This window comes from Alnus glutinosa, chromosome 1 (genome assembly GCF_958979055.1).
Source record: "Alnus glutinosa chromosome 1, dhAlnGlut1.1, whole genome shotgun sequence".
NCBI classification, from domain to species: Eukaryota; Viridiplantae; Streptophyta; class Magnoliopsida; order Fagales; family Betulaceae; genus Alnus; species Alnus glutinosa.
The window spans coordinates 42,840,475-42,855,646 of NC_084886.1; the positions used below are offsets into that span (position 1 = coordinate 42,840,475).

General features: G+C 39.6%; 2 protein-coding genes across 2 annotated transcripts; both read left to right on the forward strand.

The window, feature by feature from the left end:
* The first annotated feature begins 1,658 nt into the window (after positions 1–1,658).
* On the forward strand, positions 1,659–14,757 carry LOC133860443 (uncharacterized). Its single transcript, XM_062296053.1, has 9 exons — positions 1,659–2,673; positions 4,318–4,493; positions 4,853–5,341; positions 7,850–8,064; positions 8,301–8,359; positions 9,101–10,011; positions 11,596–11,788; positions 13,430–13,605; positions 13,970–14,757. Exons 1-9 carry the CDS (start codon positions 1,773–1,775, stop codon positions 14,459–14,461), a joined length of 3,612 nt encoding a protein of 1,203 aa, XP_062152037.1. The 5' UTR covers positions 1,659–1,772; the 3' UTR covers positions 14,462–14,757.
* LOC133850975 (uncharacterized) lies at positions 8,560–10,600 on the forward strand. Its single transcript, XM_062296045.1, has 2 exons — positions 8,560–8,995; positions 9,101–10,600. The coding sequence occupies exons 1-2, from the start codon at positions 8,983–8,985 to the stop codon at positions 10,063–10,065; spliced, it is 978 nt and encodes a 325-aa protein (XP_062152029.1). The 5' UTR covers positions 8,560–8,982; the 3' UTR covers positions 10,066–10,600.
* Positions 14,758–15,172: the final 415 nt, after the last annotated feature.

The window sequence follows — 15,172 nt, forward strand, 5'->3', positions numbered from 1 at the left end:
TTTTCTGATCTGATTTTCCTTCATATTTAAATCCAATATTTTAAGCTGACGTCCAAGGTGCATGAAATCATTGTCAATTTTGGCTTTTTCTGATTTGGTCCGAGGTCTGATAGTTTAAATTTCCAAGTTGGGGGTAACTAAAAATTGGGCCGCCTTCCATTATTAAACATCCAACTCAACCCCACTTCAACTGGGCTCGCAATGCGCCAATCAAGACAGATGGGCCCCTTAATAGGTGGCCCAGTTTTAGGTGTCAACCTCTTTTAAAATTACTGGTTCAGTACACTTCTTTTGTGTGCACAAGCTTAGGTTTATAATGCCCTCGCCATTATATTTTCAATGCCTTAGGGTTAAACTAAATATTATACTCTACTCTCTATCCTACTTACTTCTTATGGGTTGATGGGTACTCATCAACTCTTATATCGGTTCTTTTTTTCTTTTTTTTTTTTTTAAAAAAGGAAGAGGAAAAAGTATGTATATTCCCTACAAACTAATAGACAATTTGCAACTTCCTTCCTCTAAACTATTGATTGAAATAATGTCCCTCTAAATTACCAAAAAATTTGCAATGTATCCCTTCTATTCTAAAAATGATAAAAGTACCCATAATAAAAAAAATTCAAATAATGATAATAAACTTTGGGTCTTCACACAAGATTCACCGGCCACAGTGGGTTGCCTTTTTTTTTTTTTTTTTGAATTTATAAGAAATTTTGTCTTTTTAAATAAATTTTAAGAATATTTTTGTCTTTTTGTACTACGAAAACGGGTACACTGCAATTTTCTAGTAATTTGAAAGACATTGTTTCAATGAAATGAAGATATCGTAAATTACATTGTAGTTCAAGAAAGGTTTGTCCAATTTTTTCAAAAATTAAAAACTAACAAACACTATTGCGTCAACTTAGTATATAGAATTATAGAAATGAGATGAGAATGTAATTTTTAATATTTTTTTTATCCCAAGTTGGCTTAAGTGTTGTAAAATAAAAGATTTTTTGTAATTTTTTCAATGGTTTAAGATTTGATTGATTTTTTTTTAATAAAAAAAATTAAATTTAGATTATTGATCTTTAAAAAAAAAAAAAAAAAAAAAATCCTGTTTCTTTATAACAACGCCAATCCTCTAAAAAAGTTAATATACAGACCCTTGCATTGTGTCACGGTGATGCGCATGCCTCATTCTCCCTGCACCCACTGTGCATATCTTAACCCGGCAATGTCTATACTTTATCTGACTCCACCCATGTGGTGCCAGTGGGCCTGGCCCACCTCACCACCCACCCCCAACTTTTCCAGCTTTTCCTCTCTCTCTCTCTCTCTCTCTCTGCGACATTTCTGATCTGACTTCGGTTTCCGCGAAAGTACTCTCTCTCCCCTTGTGCTTCACTCCATCCAAACATGCCCTTATCCTACGTCACCACCACCCCTTACTTTACCATTTTTATCCTGCGCACCCCTTACGCCAGCCGCCCACTTTAGCCCTCTCTCCTGCTGCATGCGTAACTCAAACACTACGCACCCCCGGCGCACTCTAGAACCCACCCTGGACCTATCTTTTTCAGACGCCATTACACGTGTCTCTCGTTAACCCGTACCACGTCACGTCACCGTTTGTTCACTGCACACTCAACTTTATCTGGTACCCTCTCTCTCTCTCTCTCTCTTTTTGTTTTTGTTTTCGTTTTCGGTTTGATTTCTAGGGTTTGGATTTTCTTGTGCTGGTTCTGATTCTACTACTGAGTTGCAGCGAGTACGAAGCAACAACCATGGGGTCGATCCCCGATCCTGGAGAGTTGACCGAGTTGACTCCGCCGAGCTTTGACGAGTTCCAGAGGCAGACCTCGCTGATGACGAGCTGCACGCTCCTCTGGAGGGAGCTCTCGGACCACTTCTTGTCCTTGGAGCAAAACATCCTGAAGAAGTCCGAGGCCCTCAGGAACAAAATCCAGACCTTAGACCACCAGACCAAGGCCTCCCTCAACGATCTCGAGAAGCGCGAGGTCACCATCCAAGGCAGCGTCGAGATCGCACTGGAGAAAGTGGAGGCGAAAACGGAGGCTGCACTCACGGCTATCCGTAGGGCAACCCAAGAGGACGAGGACGGAGAGGTCGACAACGGCGAGGGCTTACTGCTGAGTCTGAAGTCGTTTTGCTTGAAAATGGACGCTCTTGGGTTTTGGAGGTTCATCACTGGGAAGAAGAAAGAGTTGGACGCGTTGAGGGCTCAGATGCCTCTGGCTCTGGCCGAGTGCGTGGATCCGCCGAGGTTCGTGCTGGAATCGATATCGGAGGTGTTTCCGGTGGACAAGAGGGTGGAGAAGAGCGATAGAGTGAATGATTTGGGCTGGGCCTGCGTTCTGGTGCTGGAGTCGCTGATACCGGTGGTGGTGGATCCGATGATCGGGAAGTCGAGGCTGCTGATGACGCCGAGCGTGAAGGAGCGCGCCAAGGAGATAGCCGAGACGTGGAAGGCGAGCCTGGAGGAGCGCGGTGGGATCGAGAACGTGAAGACCCCGGACGTGCACACATTCCTGCAGCATTTGGTGACGTTTGGGATAGTGAAGAAGGAGGATGTGGATTTGTACAGGAAGCTTGTGGTTGGGTCGGCCTGGCGGAAGCAGATGCCCAAGCTCGCGGTGTCGCTTGGACTCGGCAATGAAATGCCCGGTATGTCTCAGTATTTGTTAGAATAATATTTACTTTGCGAACGGTATGACCACGCTTTTGAAAGAGTTAGTTCCCAGCTTTCCATACTTTACATAGTACCCCCAAGTTAAATTGTGAAAGAAAAGAAGGAAAATGGTTTAACTGCATTTTAAGGTGCAATAGAAGCATGTCCGAGAGCATGTGAGTAGGGAGTGACTGAGTGAGCTGGTTTGGGTGTTTACCGTCCAGTGAGTAAGTAGCAGGATGGGATGTTGGGGGCTTATTTTTTTCCGACTGACCTTTCACTTGTGAATGTAGTAGCGATATGGAAATCTTTTGCATTGAAAGAGATGTAACCATGCTGCAGCGGTTATTGAGTGTGAGTAGTGGGGTGGTGATTTGTAAATAATGCATTCTGCCTGCAGCAGGAACATGGGTTATTGGGTCTATTTGATTTTGCCGCACGTTGCGAGTGTGTGCGTGAACGTGCTTTTGCTATTTGTACAAGCAGCATGAGCATGTGCCTTTAGGTCAAGCATTATTCTCTGGAGTTCGATGCAATTCATTAGCCATTGCTTAGTGCTGCCTATGCTTTTTGGCAACTGTGATTCCTCATGTTGGTGTAAGTTGGATGTTTTGGAGAAAGTAGTGGTGATTTTATTTGGTTAATATTTACAAAAGCTATCTGTTGTAGGCAATATGATTAATTGGATTGGATCATTTCCAATGAATGTGTTCTTGCAGTTTGAAATCTGTTTTTTATTGGTCAATTTTTTTCCTTTCTTTCAGGAGCTAGTGTTTAGATATGTCCTTTTCTAGGACGCAAAAGTTTTATATTATGGAGTACCTGCTTGTTGATGGTTGATGTGGAAGGAGAGAAGTAGTATCTTTCAATAACTTCATCATTTGTTTTTGGCATTCTTGCATTCTTACATCAAAGTATATCATATTATGGACATTCAGGTTCCTGGTCCTATAATTTATGCCTAGGCTCTTTTGGTTGTTTTCCTTTCTATCATGGCATAGGGTTTGTACTTTGTGCATAAGTATATGGCATGTACATGTTTTATATGTTAATACAGGAATATAATATTGGTTCACTTTCATTTTAGATGGAAAAGCTTTAAAATTGAATGAGTTATATGTTGATGCCTTATTATTTCAAAGACGTAGTTCGAGGAGTTAAGGGCTGGTCTTTCTATCAATCTCAGCAATATCTCCCTAATATGTTCAGATTTTAATAAGCTTTATACGTTCGAGAAGTGACAAGTATTTGTGCCAAAAAAATAATAATAATTCAAAACTCTCTTTTGTAGTCTTGCCTTGGCTCGAGTTTAATATTTTGGCTATTTCTGTTGAATTGATGAATATCTTAATTGTCATGAATATAACTTGTGTGGTGGAGCAGAAACATGTTCAAATAAGTAAAGATAGCCAACACTGTGAACTATGTGTTGTATATTACTTGTTTGTAATAGCTGGAACATTTTTTGTATGTGTGAAAATTATATTATGTTTCCAGGTAGAACTACTTGATGTCTGCTTCATGCGTTGTTATCTTGATATCTATAATTTATGTCAACATCTCATTACTTGTAATACTGCTAATCATGAATGTCTGGACTGGTTGAGTTTTTAATACTTTTAAGGTGTTGATATGTGCAGATATGATTAAAGAATTAATCAGCAGGGGACAGCAGCTAGATGCAGTGCATTTTGCTTACGAAGTTGGCCTTGTAGACAAGTTTCCGCCTGTTCCTCTTTTGAGAGCCTTTTTGAAGGATGCAAAGAAGGCTGCAGCTTCTGTTTTGGAGTATCCCAATAGTCCTGGCCGAGCTGCGGTATTTCTTTCATAATTTAATCTTCAATCTTGGTTCTTTTTTATCCTAATAAAACCCTTATGGGCTGTGCTTGCAATCTGCATTAGCAAATTATCTCTTTCCTCGTTGTTTAGTCTTCCAATGCCTGATTTCTTTCAGTGTTTCTGTCACATGACACTTCATATATAGCCCCGACTTCTGACTATATCCCAAGCTGTATGATAATACAAATAAGTTATGATGAGATTCACTTCAATTGCTGCTAACTATCTATATGGCTCTAGAGCTCTACTCAATTGGGATGGGCAAATTTTATGTCTTCTTTACATGTGGAGGCAACAAAATTTTAACTAATTAGTATTGCTTTATTGATTTTGCAGCAATTAGCTGGACGGAAAGAGCAGTCAGCTCTCCGGGCTGTCATAAAGTGCATTGAAGAGTACAAACTAGAGGCTGAGTTTCCTCCGGAAAACCTTAAGAAACGCCTTGAACAGCTAGAGAAGACCAAGACAGAGAAGAGAAAACCTGTTGCAGTTCCTGCCAACAAAAGAACACGAGCCAACAATGGTGGCCCCATGCCTCCTGCCAAGGCTGGGCGTTTGACAAATGCATATGTATCTTCCTTCCCTGCAGCTCCTACAATTGTCAGGTCTCCCTCTCATGCTCAGTACCCTGCTGGCATCTCCCCGTACCATTCCCCGCCGACCATGTATGGCAGCAGAAGCCCACCAACAAATCCTTATGCATATTCGCCAGAAGCAGCCCCTCCCCCTCTTGCTGGATCATACACTGTAGCTCCCATGAACTATCCTGCATACGGTGGCTATGGGAATGGCATGGCACAAGCTTATCAGCAGGCTTACTACCGATAGACATGACTACCCTTTGAAGATGGTAACCACTGATATGATGACCCCAAAATCTCATTTGCTTTCTCAATGGTTTGTCTGTAATCACTAACCGTTTAATGGTAGCGATGTATGTGTGTTAATCTTTAACATTTGCCATGCTTCTTGCTGTGTCATGGTGAGAAGTTGTATTTCTAATGTTGATGAAACGTTAGTTCTAGGTGACTGTTGAAATTAATTAGGATGGCCTGAAACAGCATCAAGGACTTTGAGGAACCACCAGTGCCGTTTATATAGTTGTGGAAACTGTTTACCGTTTTGTTCTAATCTTCTTCCCTTTCGTAAATGCGGGTTTAAATTGGAAACTAATGCCATGTGTTCAATTTCTTGAGGTGATTTTTTTCCCCCTGAAATAGATGCTATTTGATTCTAGGGTTAATCACATTTATGCCCTCAAAACTATCAATTGTTATTATTATTTATTTGTATTTTTTGCGTTGTCGCTGCCGCAATCTACTATTGGGTTGCAATATTTCTCTTTTATAACTCAAATAACAAAAATACTCTATATATATAGGAAGTATTTTTATGATTTTGAGTTGCGGAAGAGGATAATGCAATCTCAATGGTAAATTGGGAGGGACATACCCGTCAGAGGGAGTAAATATATTTTGCGTTGGTTCTATTTGAGCCTATTTTGTGCCTTGTTTATAGATTAATGGGTGCTAGAAATATGGGGTCTAAATTTGCTTGATCGTAAAGTGTGTAGTGTTCTGCGTGGCTCACTATCTGTCTCCATGGGCCATGGCTGTTAATACCTTTACATTTCTACATGATTAGGAACCTGGCTTTAGATGGAAACTAGTGTTGGCACCTTTGGTGAGTTTATGTTTGACCGTGAAAAAATAAAATAAAATCAGTATTTTCCTTATTATTTTTGAGTTGAGCTAACACTAGTTTGCGGGAAAAAAAGAAAAAAAAGAAAAAAAAAAAAAGGTATATTAATCTCAAGATTTAAAATAAATATGTTCTAGAGACTTGTTGGAGATTTTTCTTTTGCCAATCATCAGCCTACATGAGCGCAGTAATTTTATTTTATTTTTATGTTTTCTTGGTTCCTTGAATGTTGGTATGAAGCACAATGACACTCATTTTCTAGATATGGAGGTAATACTAAAAATTATTTAGTAACAAAATAAAGGGGAAAGACCCATGACAGACAGAATGTTGTAGATGGTTCGGAAAGAAATTAGACAATACACAAGTGGTTTTCATTCCAGACATTGCGAATGAACTTCTTCTTCTTCTTCTTCTTCTTCTTCTTCGTTTTTTTTTTTTTTTTTTTTTTTTTTTTTTTTTTTTCACTTTTTCATATAAATTATTTCAATTTTATATCACATCAATCCTATTTTTTAATTATTCAAAAAAAATTCTTAAGCGAAGGGAAGAGGTGAGGGATTTTTAATCAGCCGAATCATAGACAAAGAATAGGATAATAGCTCGTTTGAAACTCACTTTTTCCTTCCCCTTCCCTTATTTTCACTTCTCCTAAAAAATACGAACTTTAAAACATTCTTAACTTTTTTTTACTTTTTATATATCACATCAACACTTTTTAAATACAAAACTCACTACAATACAATTTTTTTTTTTCTTTTTTTTTCTTTTTTTTTCACTTTTTCATATAAATTATTTCAACTTTATATGACATTAATCCTATTTTCCAATCATTAAAAAATTTCCTAAGGGAGGGGAGGGTTGATGGATTTTCAAACGGGCCAATAGAACTCTCATTTCTTAAGATTTTCTTCTCGATCACTTTAGTTTTTCGTTCGAGAGAGATTTTGAGATCCTTATAATTTTTAGGATATTGTATCATGTATAATTATTTAAATCTTAATTATCATTATCAAATTAAAATCATTTAATTTTATCATCTCATCACTTACTACTTCTAAAATGGAAAATAATAAGAAAATGTTATATATATTTTTAAGTGTTTATATTATGACGTGATAGTAAAAATTACCATTAAAATTTAATGATAATTTATAATATTAATGGTAATTTTTACTATAAAGTTAGAGAGTGGAGGATGTATGGCATTTATCCAAAAGAAAAGCAACACCCCAATACTAGCTGTCTCTATATTCTCGCACCCCAAATACCATTCATCTACACAGAGAGACGAAGAGAGCGATGCATATGCGACAGTTGGCGCTAGATGCAAAAAGCAGAACTATCATTTCCCATATATAAATTCAGGAATGAACTCGTATCTCTTTTCTCTCTCTTCGACTCCCACTCTCTGCAAAACAAAAGGTTCAGTCTATTGATCGCCGGGAAGGGGGCTTCTAAGCCTCCCTTCCCCAGTGAAATTTTTTTCTCCTTCCATGGTGTGTACAATGGGGATGGTAGTTATTCTTCCAGTCGTTTAGGTTGTGGAGTTTTGCTCTCCGAGTCCTCTGGACTCTGAAGTTTGTGTTATTTGTGTTTGTTTTCTTTTCTGTTCTTCTTGTTCTCTGGCAGGAGGTCCTTCCCGAGGCGTCCGACGGGGTGTTCTTGTCTTCATTTTGTCTCGCCGGTGGAGCGTATTTGTGCCTAAATTGTTTTCAACATTTGTTGCTAGATCTACGGCTTTCCATCGGCTTTCTAGAGACACGCGCCGCTCAGATGAGTTCACCAGCGTCTTCTTGTTCCGCTGCTGTTGTTTTCCGGCTGTTGGGATCATCTGTGACCGGCGCGTGATTGTCACGCGCCAATGAAGTTTTCTCTTCAACCGGCGCGTGGAGGTCTCATTCCGGCGTTTTTTCGCCGTGCAATGGCGGCGGTCGGGCATTGGGTGGCTGATCTGTTGGTTGGCGGTTTCGGGGAGGCGCGTGTTGTACACGCGCCGGTCTCCGGCGAAAACAGTGTTCTCCTCTGACGTTTTTGGATTGTATTTTCTGCTAGTTGTGTTTGTGTATTCTCTTGTTTCTAGGTACAGTTGCTTATGTGTGGCTCAAGTTTTACTAGAATTTTCTTCGTTATGGGCTGATTGTAATTTTAGTGAAATTTGATATTCTACATATGTAATTGTTTTTTAAGTCAAATCCTTCTGACTTAAGAGTGCGTGGGAAGATATGTCCCTCATTGCTTACGATGTAGCCTTTGGGCATTCAATTATTAAATAGCACATGCTATTTGTAAAAAATAAAAAAAATAAAAAAAAATAATAATAATAATTCAGGAATGGAAACAATTAGAATGTGGAAATAGCATCAAGTACCTGCTTTTCTCTGTGCGCTAACTACCACCAGAAGAATTCCCGTCACCCTGGAACTCGGTCAGCTGCATTCAGTAGAACAAGGCTCTCCACATAAGTATCCAAATAAATATGCTCTGGGCAACGAATGGGAAGATCCAAATATCCTCGGCTACTTGGACCGACAGAAAACAACCTTTGATCCTTTTGCACTAGAGCTTCATCACTCTTTGTAAAGCCTACCACCCTCTCAAATCCCTCAATGCGAATATCAAACAGCTTACTCCAATATTCCTCTGCTCCATACTCTTTCATCACCCACACGGCCTGAGACGCCTCGTTGCTGTTGGTTTCACGAAAGAAAGAGTTGGGATTAGCATTTGGTAAAGTCCGATATCGCGCGCCCGCCACCTGCTCGATGCTTTGTTCCTGTGAACTCCCACTCTACTCTATTTAGCTCTAATTAATCATGACGCTGTTTTTCTTGAGGAGAAGCACCGCCTTTGCATTTGTGGTGAATTCTCGTTTCCTTTCAGGGCCGTATAGGTTTTGCACAACTGCTCTTTATAAGGAGAACGAAGCACCCAGACATTCGGTACCAGCTACCAACCATTCCAATAGGCTTCATCTCTCTCCATTGTTCTCCGATATCAAACCCCATTCTGGTGGTTACGATATAGAGCTTGTGGACCATGATGCTTGGCAAGTCTCGTCGGGTTTGGCACAAGCATGGAGAGGAACGGAGGGTGCCTCGTTGGGAACAATTTCTCATGCGGAGGAAGTTGTTGATGAGAAGGTTGATTATAGTTCCTCACAAGTTGAGAGTGATCCGGATTTTGATGACATAGATAATATGAGAATTCGTGGCAATCTGTTCTTCAAACTTGACCGGGACTCCAAGGAGTTTGAAGAGTACAGTTTTGATTTTCATCGGCGGAAATCTTCAAAGAAAAAGGATGACAAAAAAGAAAGCAAAAAGTTGGACAAGAAGGACAACAACACAATTCATAGTTCGGCCTCTAGAGGTGAAAATCTTCCCAAAATTTTGAATAACAAATGTTCTATGTCTCTTGTTGCTGATACGGACAGTCTTTGTGTTGGGAAGAAGAAGCTGAGGACTCCTACTTTTAATCAGCTTACGGGTCCTTACCATGAGCCCTTTTGCCTGGACATTTACATATCCAAGGCTTCTGTTCGTGCATGCGTTGTTCACCGCCTGACGAGTAAGGTTGTTGTTGTGGCACATTCCATTTCTAAGGATATGAAGTTTGACCTGGCTTCGACTAGGAATGCCACTGCTTGTGCTGCTGTGGGGGCAGTTCTGGCTCAGAGAGCATTGGCTGATGATATTCACGATGTGGTTTACACGCCAAGGAAGGGCGAGAGGTTGGAGGGGAAGCTTCAGATTGTGCTTCAGTCTTTCATTGATAATGGCGTTAATGTGAAGGTGAAGCTTAAGCAAAGAAGACCCCGAAAAACCGGTCCCTCATCTATACCTTAAAGCTAGTTCAGTCTGCTATTACCGAGCTTGATTTCACGTTATTCATTTGATACTGTGGCTCTGATCTGATTGCTTTTCAATGTACACTTTATAGTAAAGTATGATCAGTGTGAGAATGTTCACCAGCAGCGGCAGGAGCTATTACAGATTGATGGGGCTCACTTCACGCCATAGCGGAGCAATGGAAACAAATTCTACACAATTTAGGCAGCTAAAACACAAATATTTTGCCGGGAAATGAATGTATATTTTACAAAGAAAACCTACTTCTTTCCTTTGCTGAGAAGACAAGGACTCGTAACAATACTACTTCTGTTCACCTCTCTCTGCTCTGCAATTAAATGCCGGTTGATAGGTATTTAGCAGATGGTTTTCACATGTTTCAGTAGCATGATCAGTTTTTCATGGGGGTTTGCAGTATACTTTGGTTATCAAGATTGTCTTGCATCATCTCCTGTACAATTAGCTGGTGTACATTGTTCGATTTGATCTTTGTAATGTATGAATAAAAATAAAATCTTTTTCTTTATTGTACTGTTCCCATGTCATTAAATTAGTTTGAAACTTTGATTTTCCAATCATACAATATAATTGTTGTTTCAGCCATAACCATTATGCACATTTTTGCCTCTCTGTAAATCCCATAACTTGGTGCGACTTAGTTTTAAACCACAGTATCTAGTACAATCGAGTACTTAAACTATAACTCAACCATATCTATAATTTTTCTAGCAGTAATGGAGTAATCTCAAACCCCTTCCTCCTCCCCTGTTGTATCTCAGAAAAAAAAAAAAAAAAAAAAAAAAAAAAAAAAAAAAAAAAAAAAATAGGACCTAAATAATCCTAAATTTAAGCATCAAGACCAAATTATTACTTTCACATTTTATGCTCTTTTGAGACTACTTTCTTTTTCTAACTTTTTCAATAACTTGAATAATGTTCATTATTTTAGATAAACAAATTAAGCTTGACTGTAGATTTTGAGCTTGGACATATCGAAATAGGATTGAACCAAGATGATGACACAAATATTAACGGAAAGTGGCACAAAAAATCATTTTATAGTGAGAAGCAAAGACTGAGACTGACCCATTCAACAATTTGTGACAAACATGGTGAAAATATATTCAATCAACAAATCCGAGATTTAGTCATTAGCTGTTGCTAATTGCAAGGACAGCAGCTCATCCTCAGGAATGGTTCTAAAGTGACAATCCGCACGTGGGTACGCCGCACATAAGAGCGCATACCCACGCTCCACCACATCATCACTGAGCATACCTTCACTTTGATCAACCGAGCCGCTCATAAGCCGAGCCGGGCAAGTCATGCATACCCCAAGCTTGCAGTCGTGTGGCACAGAAAGGCCAGAGTCGAGTGCCTTGGATAGAATGGTTTCGTCGGGTTCCACCTCCAGCTCCGTGGCCTGACCCTGGTGCTCGATGACCACTTTCTATGACCTGACAATAGAAGATAGGAGCCGGCGTGAGCTGGCGCACCGAGCCCGTGGGTTGAGTTGGAATGCAGTAGAGAGTTTGGTGGGGTGGTTTTGTCGAGAACGTGAAGACCCCGGACGTGCACACATTCCTGCAGCATTTGGTGACGTTTGGGATAGTGAAGAAGGAGGATGTGGATTTGTACAGTAAGCTTGTGGTTGGGTCGGCCTGGCGGAAACAGATGCTCAAGCTCGCAGTGTCGCTTGGACTCGGCAATGAAATGCCCGGTATGTTCTCAGTTTTTGTTAGGATAATATTTACTTTGCGAACGGTATGATCACGCTTTTGAAAGAGTTAGTTCCCAGCTTTCCATACTTTACATAATACCCCCAAGTTAAATTGGGAAAGAAAAGAAGGAAAATGGTTTAACTGCATTTTAAGGTGCAATAGAAGCATGTCCGAGAGCATGTGAGTTGGGAGTGACTGAGTGAGCTGGCTTGGGTGTTTACCGTCCAGTGAGTAAGTAGCAAGATGGGATGTTGGGGGCTTATTTTTTCCGACTGACCTTTCACTTGTGAATGTAGTAGCGATATGGAAATCTTTTGCATTGAAAGAGATGTAACCATGCTGCATCGGTTATTGAGTGTGAGTAGTGGGGTGGCGATTTGTAAATAATGCATTCTGCCTGCAGCAGAAACATGGGTTATTGGGTCTATTTGATTTTGCCACTCGTTGCGAGTGTGGGCGTGCATGTGCTTTTGCTATTTGTACAAGCAGCATGAGCATGTGCCTTTAGACCACGCATTATTGACTCTCTGGAGTTCGATGCAGTTCATTAGCCATTGCTTAGTGCTGCCTATGCTTTTTGGCAACTGTGATTCCTCGTGTTGGTGTAAGTTGGATGTTTAGTGGTGCTTTTATTTGGTTAATATTTTTAAAAGCTATCTGTTGTAGGCAATATGATTAATTGGATTGGATCACTTCCAATGAATGTGTTCTTGCAGTTTGAAATCTGTTTTTTTTTGGTCAATTTTTTTCCTTTCTTTCAGGAGCTAGTGTTTAGACATGTCCTTTTCTAGGACGCAAAAGTTTTATATTATGGAGTACCTGCTTGTTGATGGTTGATGTGGAAGGAGAGAAGTAGTATCTTTCAATAACTTCATCATTTGTTTTTGGCATTCTTGCATCCTTACATCAAAGTATATCATATTATGGACATTCAGGTTCCTGGTCCTCCTATAATTTTTGCCTAGGCTCTTTTGGTTGTTTTCCTTTCTATCATGGCATAGGGTTTGTACTTTGTGCATAAGCATGTGGCATGTACATGTTTTATATGTTAATGCATGAATATAATATTGGTTCGCTTTCATTTTAGATGGATAAGCTTTAAAATTGAATGAGTTATATGTTGATGCCTTATTGTTTCAAAGACACAGTTGGAGGAGTTGAGGGCTGGTCTTTCTATCAATCTCAGCAATATCTCCCTAATATGTTCAGATTTTAATAAGCTTTATACGTTCGAGAAGTGACAAGTATTTGTGCCAAAAAAAAAATAATAATTCAAAACTCTCTTTTGAAGTCTTGCCTTGGCTCGAGTTTAATATTTTGGCTATTTCTGTTGAATTGATGAATATCTTAATTGTCATGAATATAACTTGTGGGGTAGAGTAGAAACCTGTTCAAATAAGTAAAGATAGCCAACACTGCGAACTATGTGTTGTATGTTACTTGTTTGTAATAGCTGGAACATTTTTTGTATGTGTGAAAATTTTATTATGTTTCCACGTAGAACTACTTGATGTCTGCTTCATGCGTTGTTATCTTGATATCTATGATTTATGTCAACATCACATTACTTGTAATACTGCTAATCATGAATGTCTGGACTGGTTGAGTTTTTAATACTTTTAAGGTGTTGATATGTGCAGATATGATTAAAGAATTAATCAGCAGGGGACAGCAGTTAGATGCAGTGCATTTTGCTTACGAAGTTGGCCTTGTAGACAAGTTTCCGCCTGTTCCTCTTTTGAGAGCCTTTTTGAAGGATGCAAAGAAGACTGCAGCTTCTGTTTTGGAGTATCTCAATAGTCCTGGCCGAGCTGCAGTATTTCTTTCATAATTTAATCTTCAATCTTGAATCTTTTTTATCCTAATAATACCCTTATGGGCTGTACTTGTAATCTGCATTAGCAAATTATTTCTTTCCTCGTTGTTTAGTCTTCCAATGCCTGATTTCTTTCAGTGTTTCTGTCACATGACACTTCATATATAGCCCCGACTTCTGACTATATCCCAAGCTGTATGATAAGACAAATAAGTTATGATGAGATTCACTTCAATTGCTGCTAACTATCTATATGGCTCTACTCTAGAGCTCTACTCAATTGGGATGGGCAAATTTTATGTCTTCTTTACATGTGGAGGCAACAAAATTTTAACTAAATAGTATTGCTTTATTGATTTTGCAGCAATTAGCTGGACGGAAAGAACAGTCGGCTCTCCGGGCTGTCATAAAGTGCATTGAAGAATACAAACTAGAGGCTGAGTTTCCTCCGGAAAACCTTAAGAAACGCCTTGAACAGCTAGAGAAGACCAAGACAGAGAAGAGAAAACCTGTTGCAGTTCCTGCCAACAAAAGAACACGAGCCAACAATGGTGGCCCCATGCCTCCTGCCAAGGCTGGGCGTTTGACAAATGCATATGTATCTTCCTTCCCTGCAGCTCCTACAATTGTCAGGTCTCCCTCTCATGCTCAGTACCCTGCTGGCATCTCCCCGTACCATTCCCCGCCGACCATGTATGGCAGCAGAAGCCCACCAACAAATCCTTATGCATATTCGCCAGAAGCAGCCCCTCCCCCTCTTGCTGGATCATACACTGTAGCTCCCATGAACTATCCTGCATACGGTGGCTATGGGAATGGCATGGCTCCAGCTTATCAGCAGGCTTACTACCGATAGACATGACTACCCTTTGAAGATGGTAACCACTGATATGATGACCCCAAAATCTCATTTGCTTTCTCAATGGTTTGTCTGTAATCACTAACCGTTTAATGGTAGCGATGTATGTGTGTTAATCTTTAACATTTGCCATGCTTCTTGCTGTGTCATGGTGAGAAGTTGTATTTCTAATGTTGATGAAACGTTAGTTCTAGGTGACTGTTGAAATTAATTAGGATGGCCTGAAACAGCATCAAGGACTTTTGAGGAACCACCAGTGCCGTTTATATAGTTGTGGAAACTGTTTACCGTTTTGTTCTAATCTTCTTCCCTTTCGTAAATGCGGGTTTAAATTGAAACAAATGCAATGTGTTCAATTTCTTTAGGTGATATTTTTCCCCCTGAAATAGATGCTATTTGATTCTAGGGTTAATCACATTTATACCCTAAAAACTATCAATTATTATTGTTATTATTATTTATTTGTATTTTTTGCATTGTCGCCTCAATCTACTATTGGGGTTGTAATATTTCTCTTTTATAACTCAAATGACAAAAATACTCTATATTTATAGTAAGTCTTTTTATCATTTTGAGTTGCGGAAGATGATAAGTGGGAGGGACATACCGTGAGAGGGAGTAAATATATTTTGCGTTGGTTCTGTTTGAGCCTCTTTTCTGCCTTGTTTATAGATAATAGATTAATGGGTGCTAGAAATATGGGGTCTA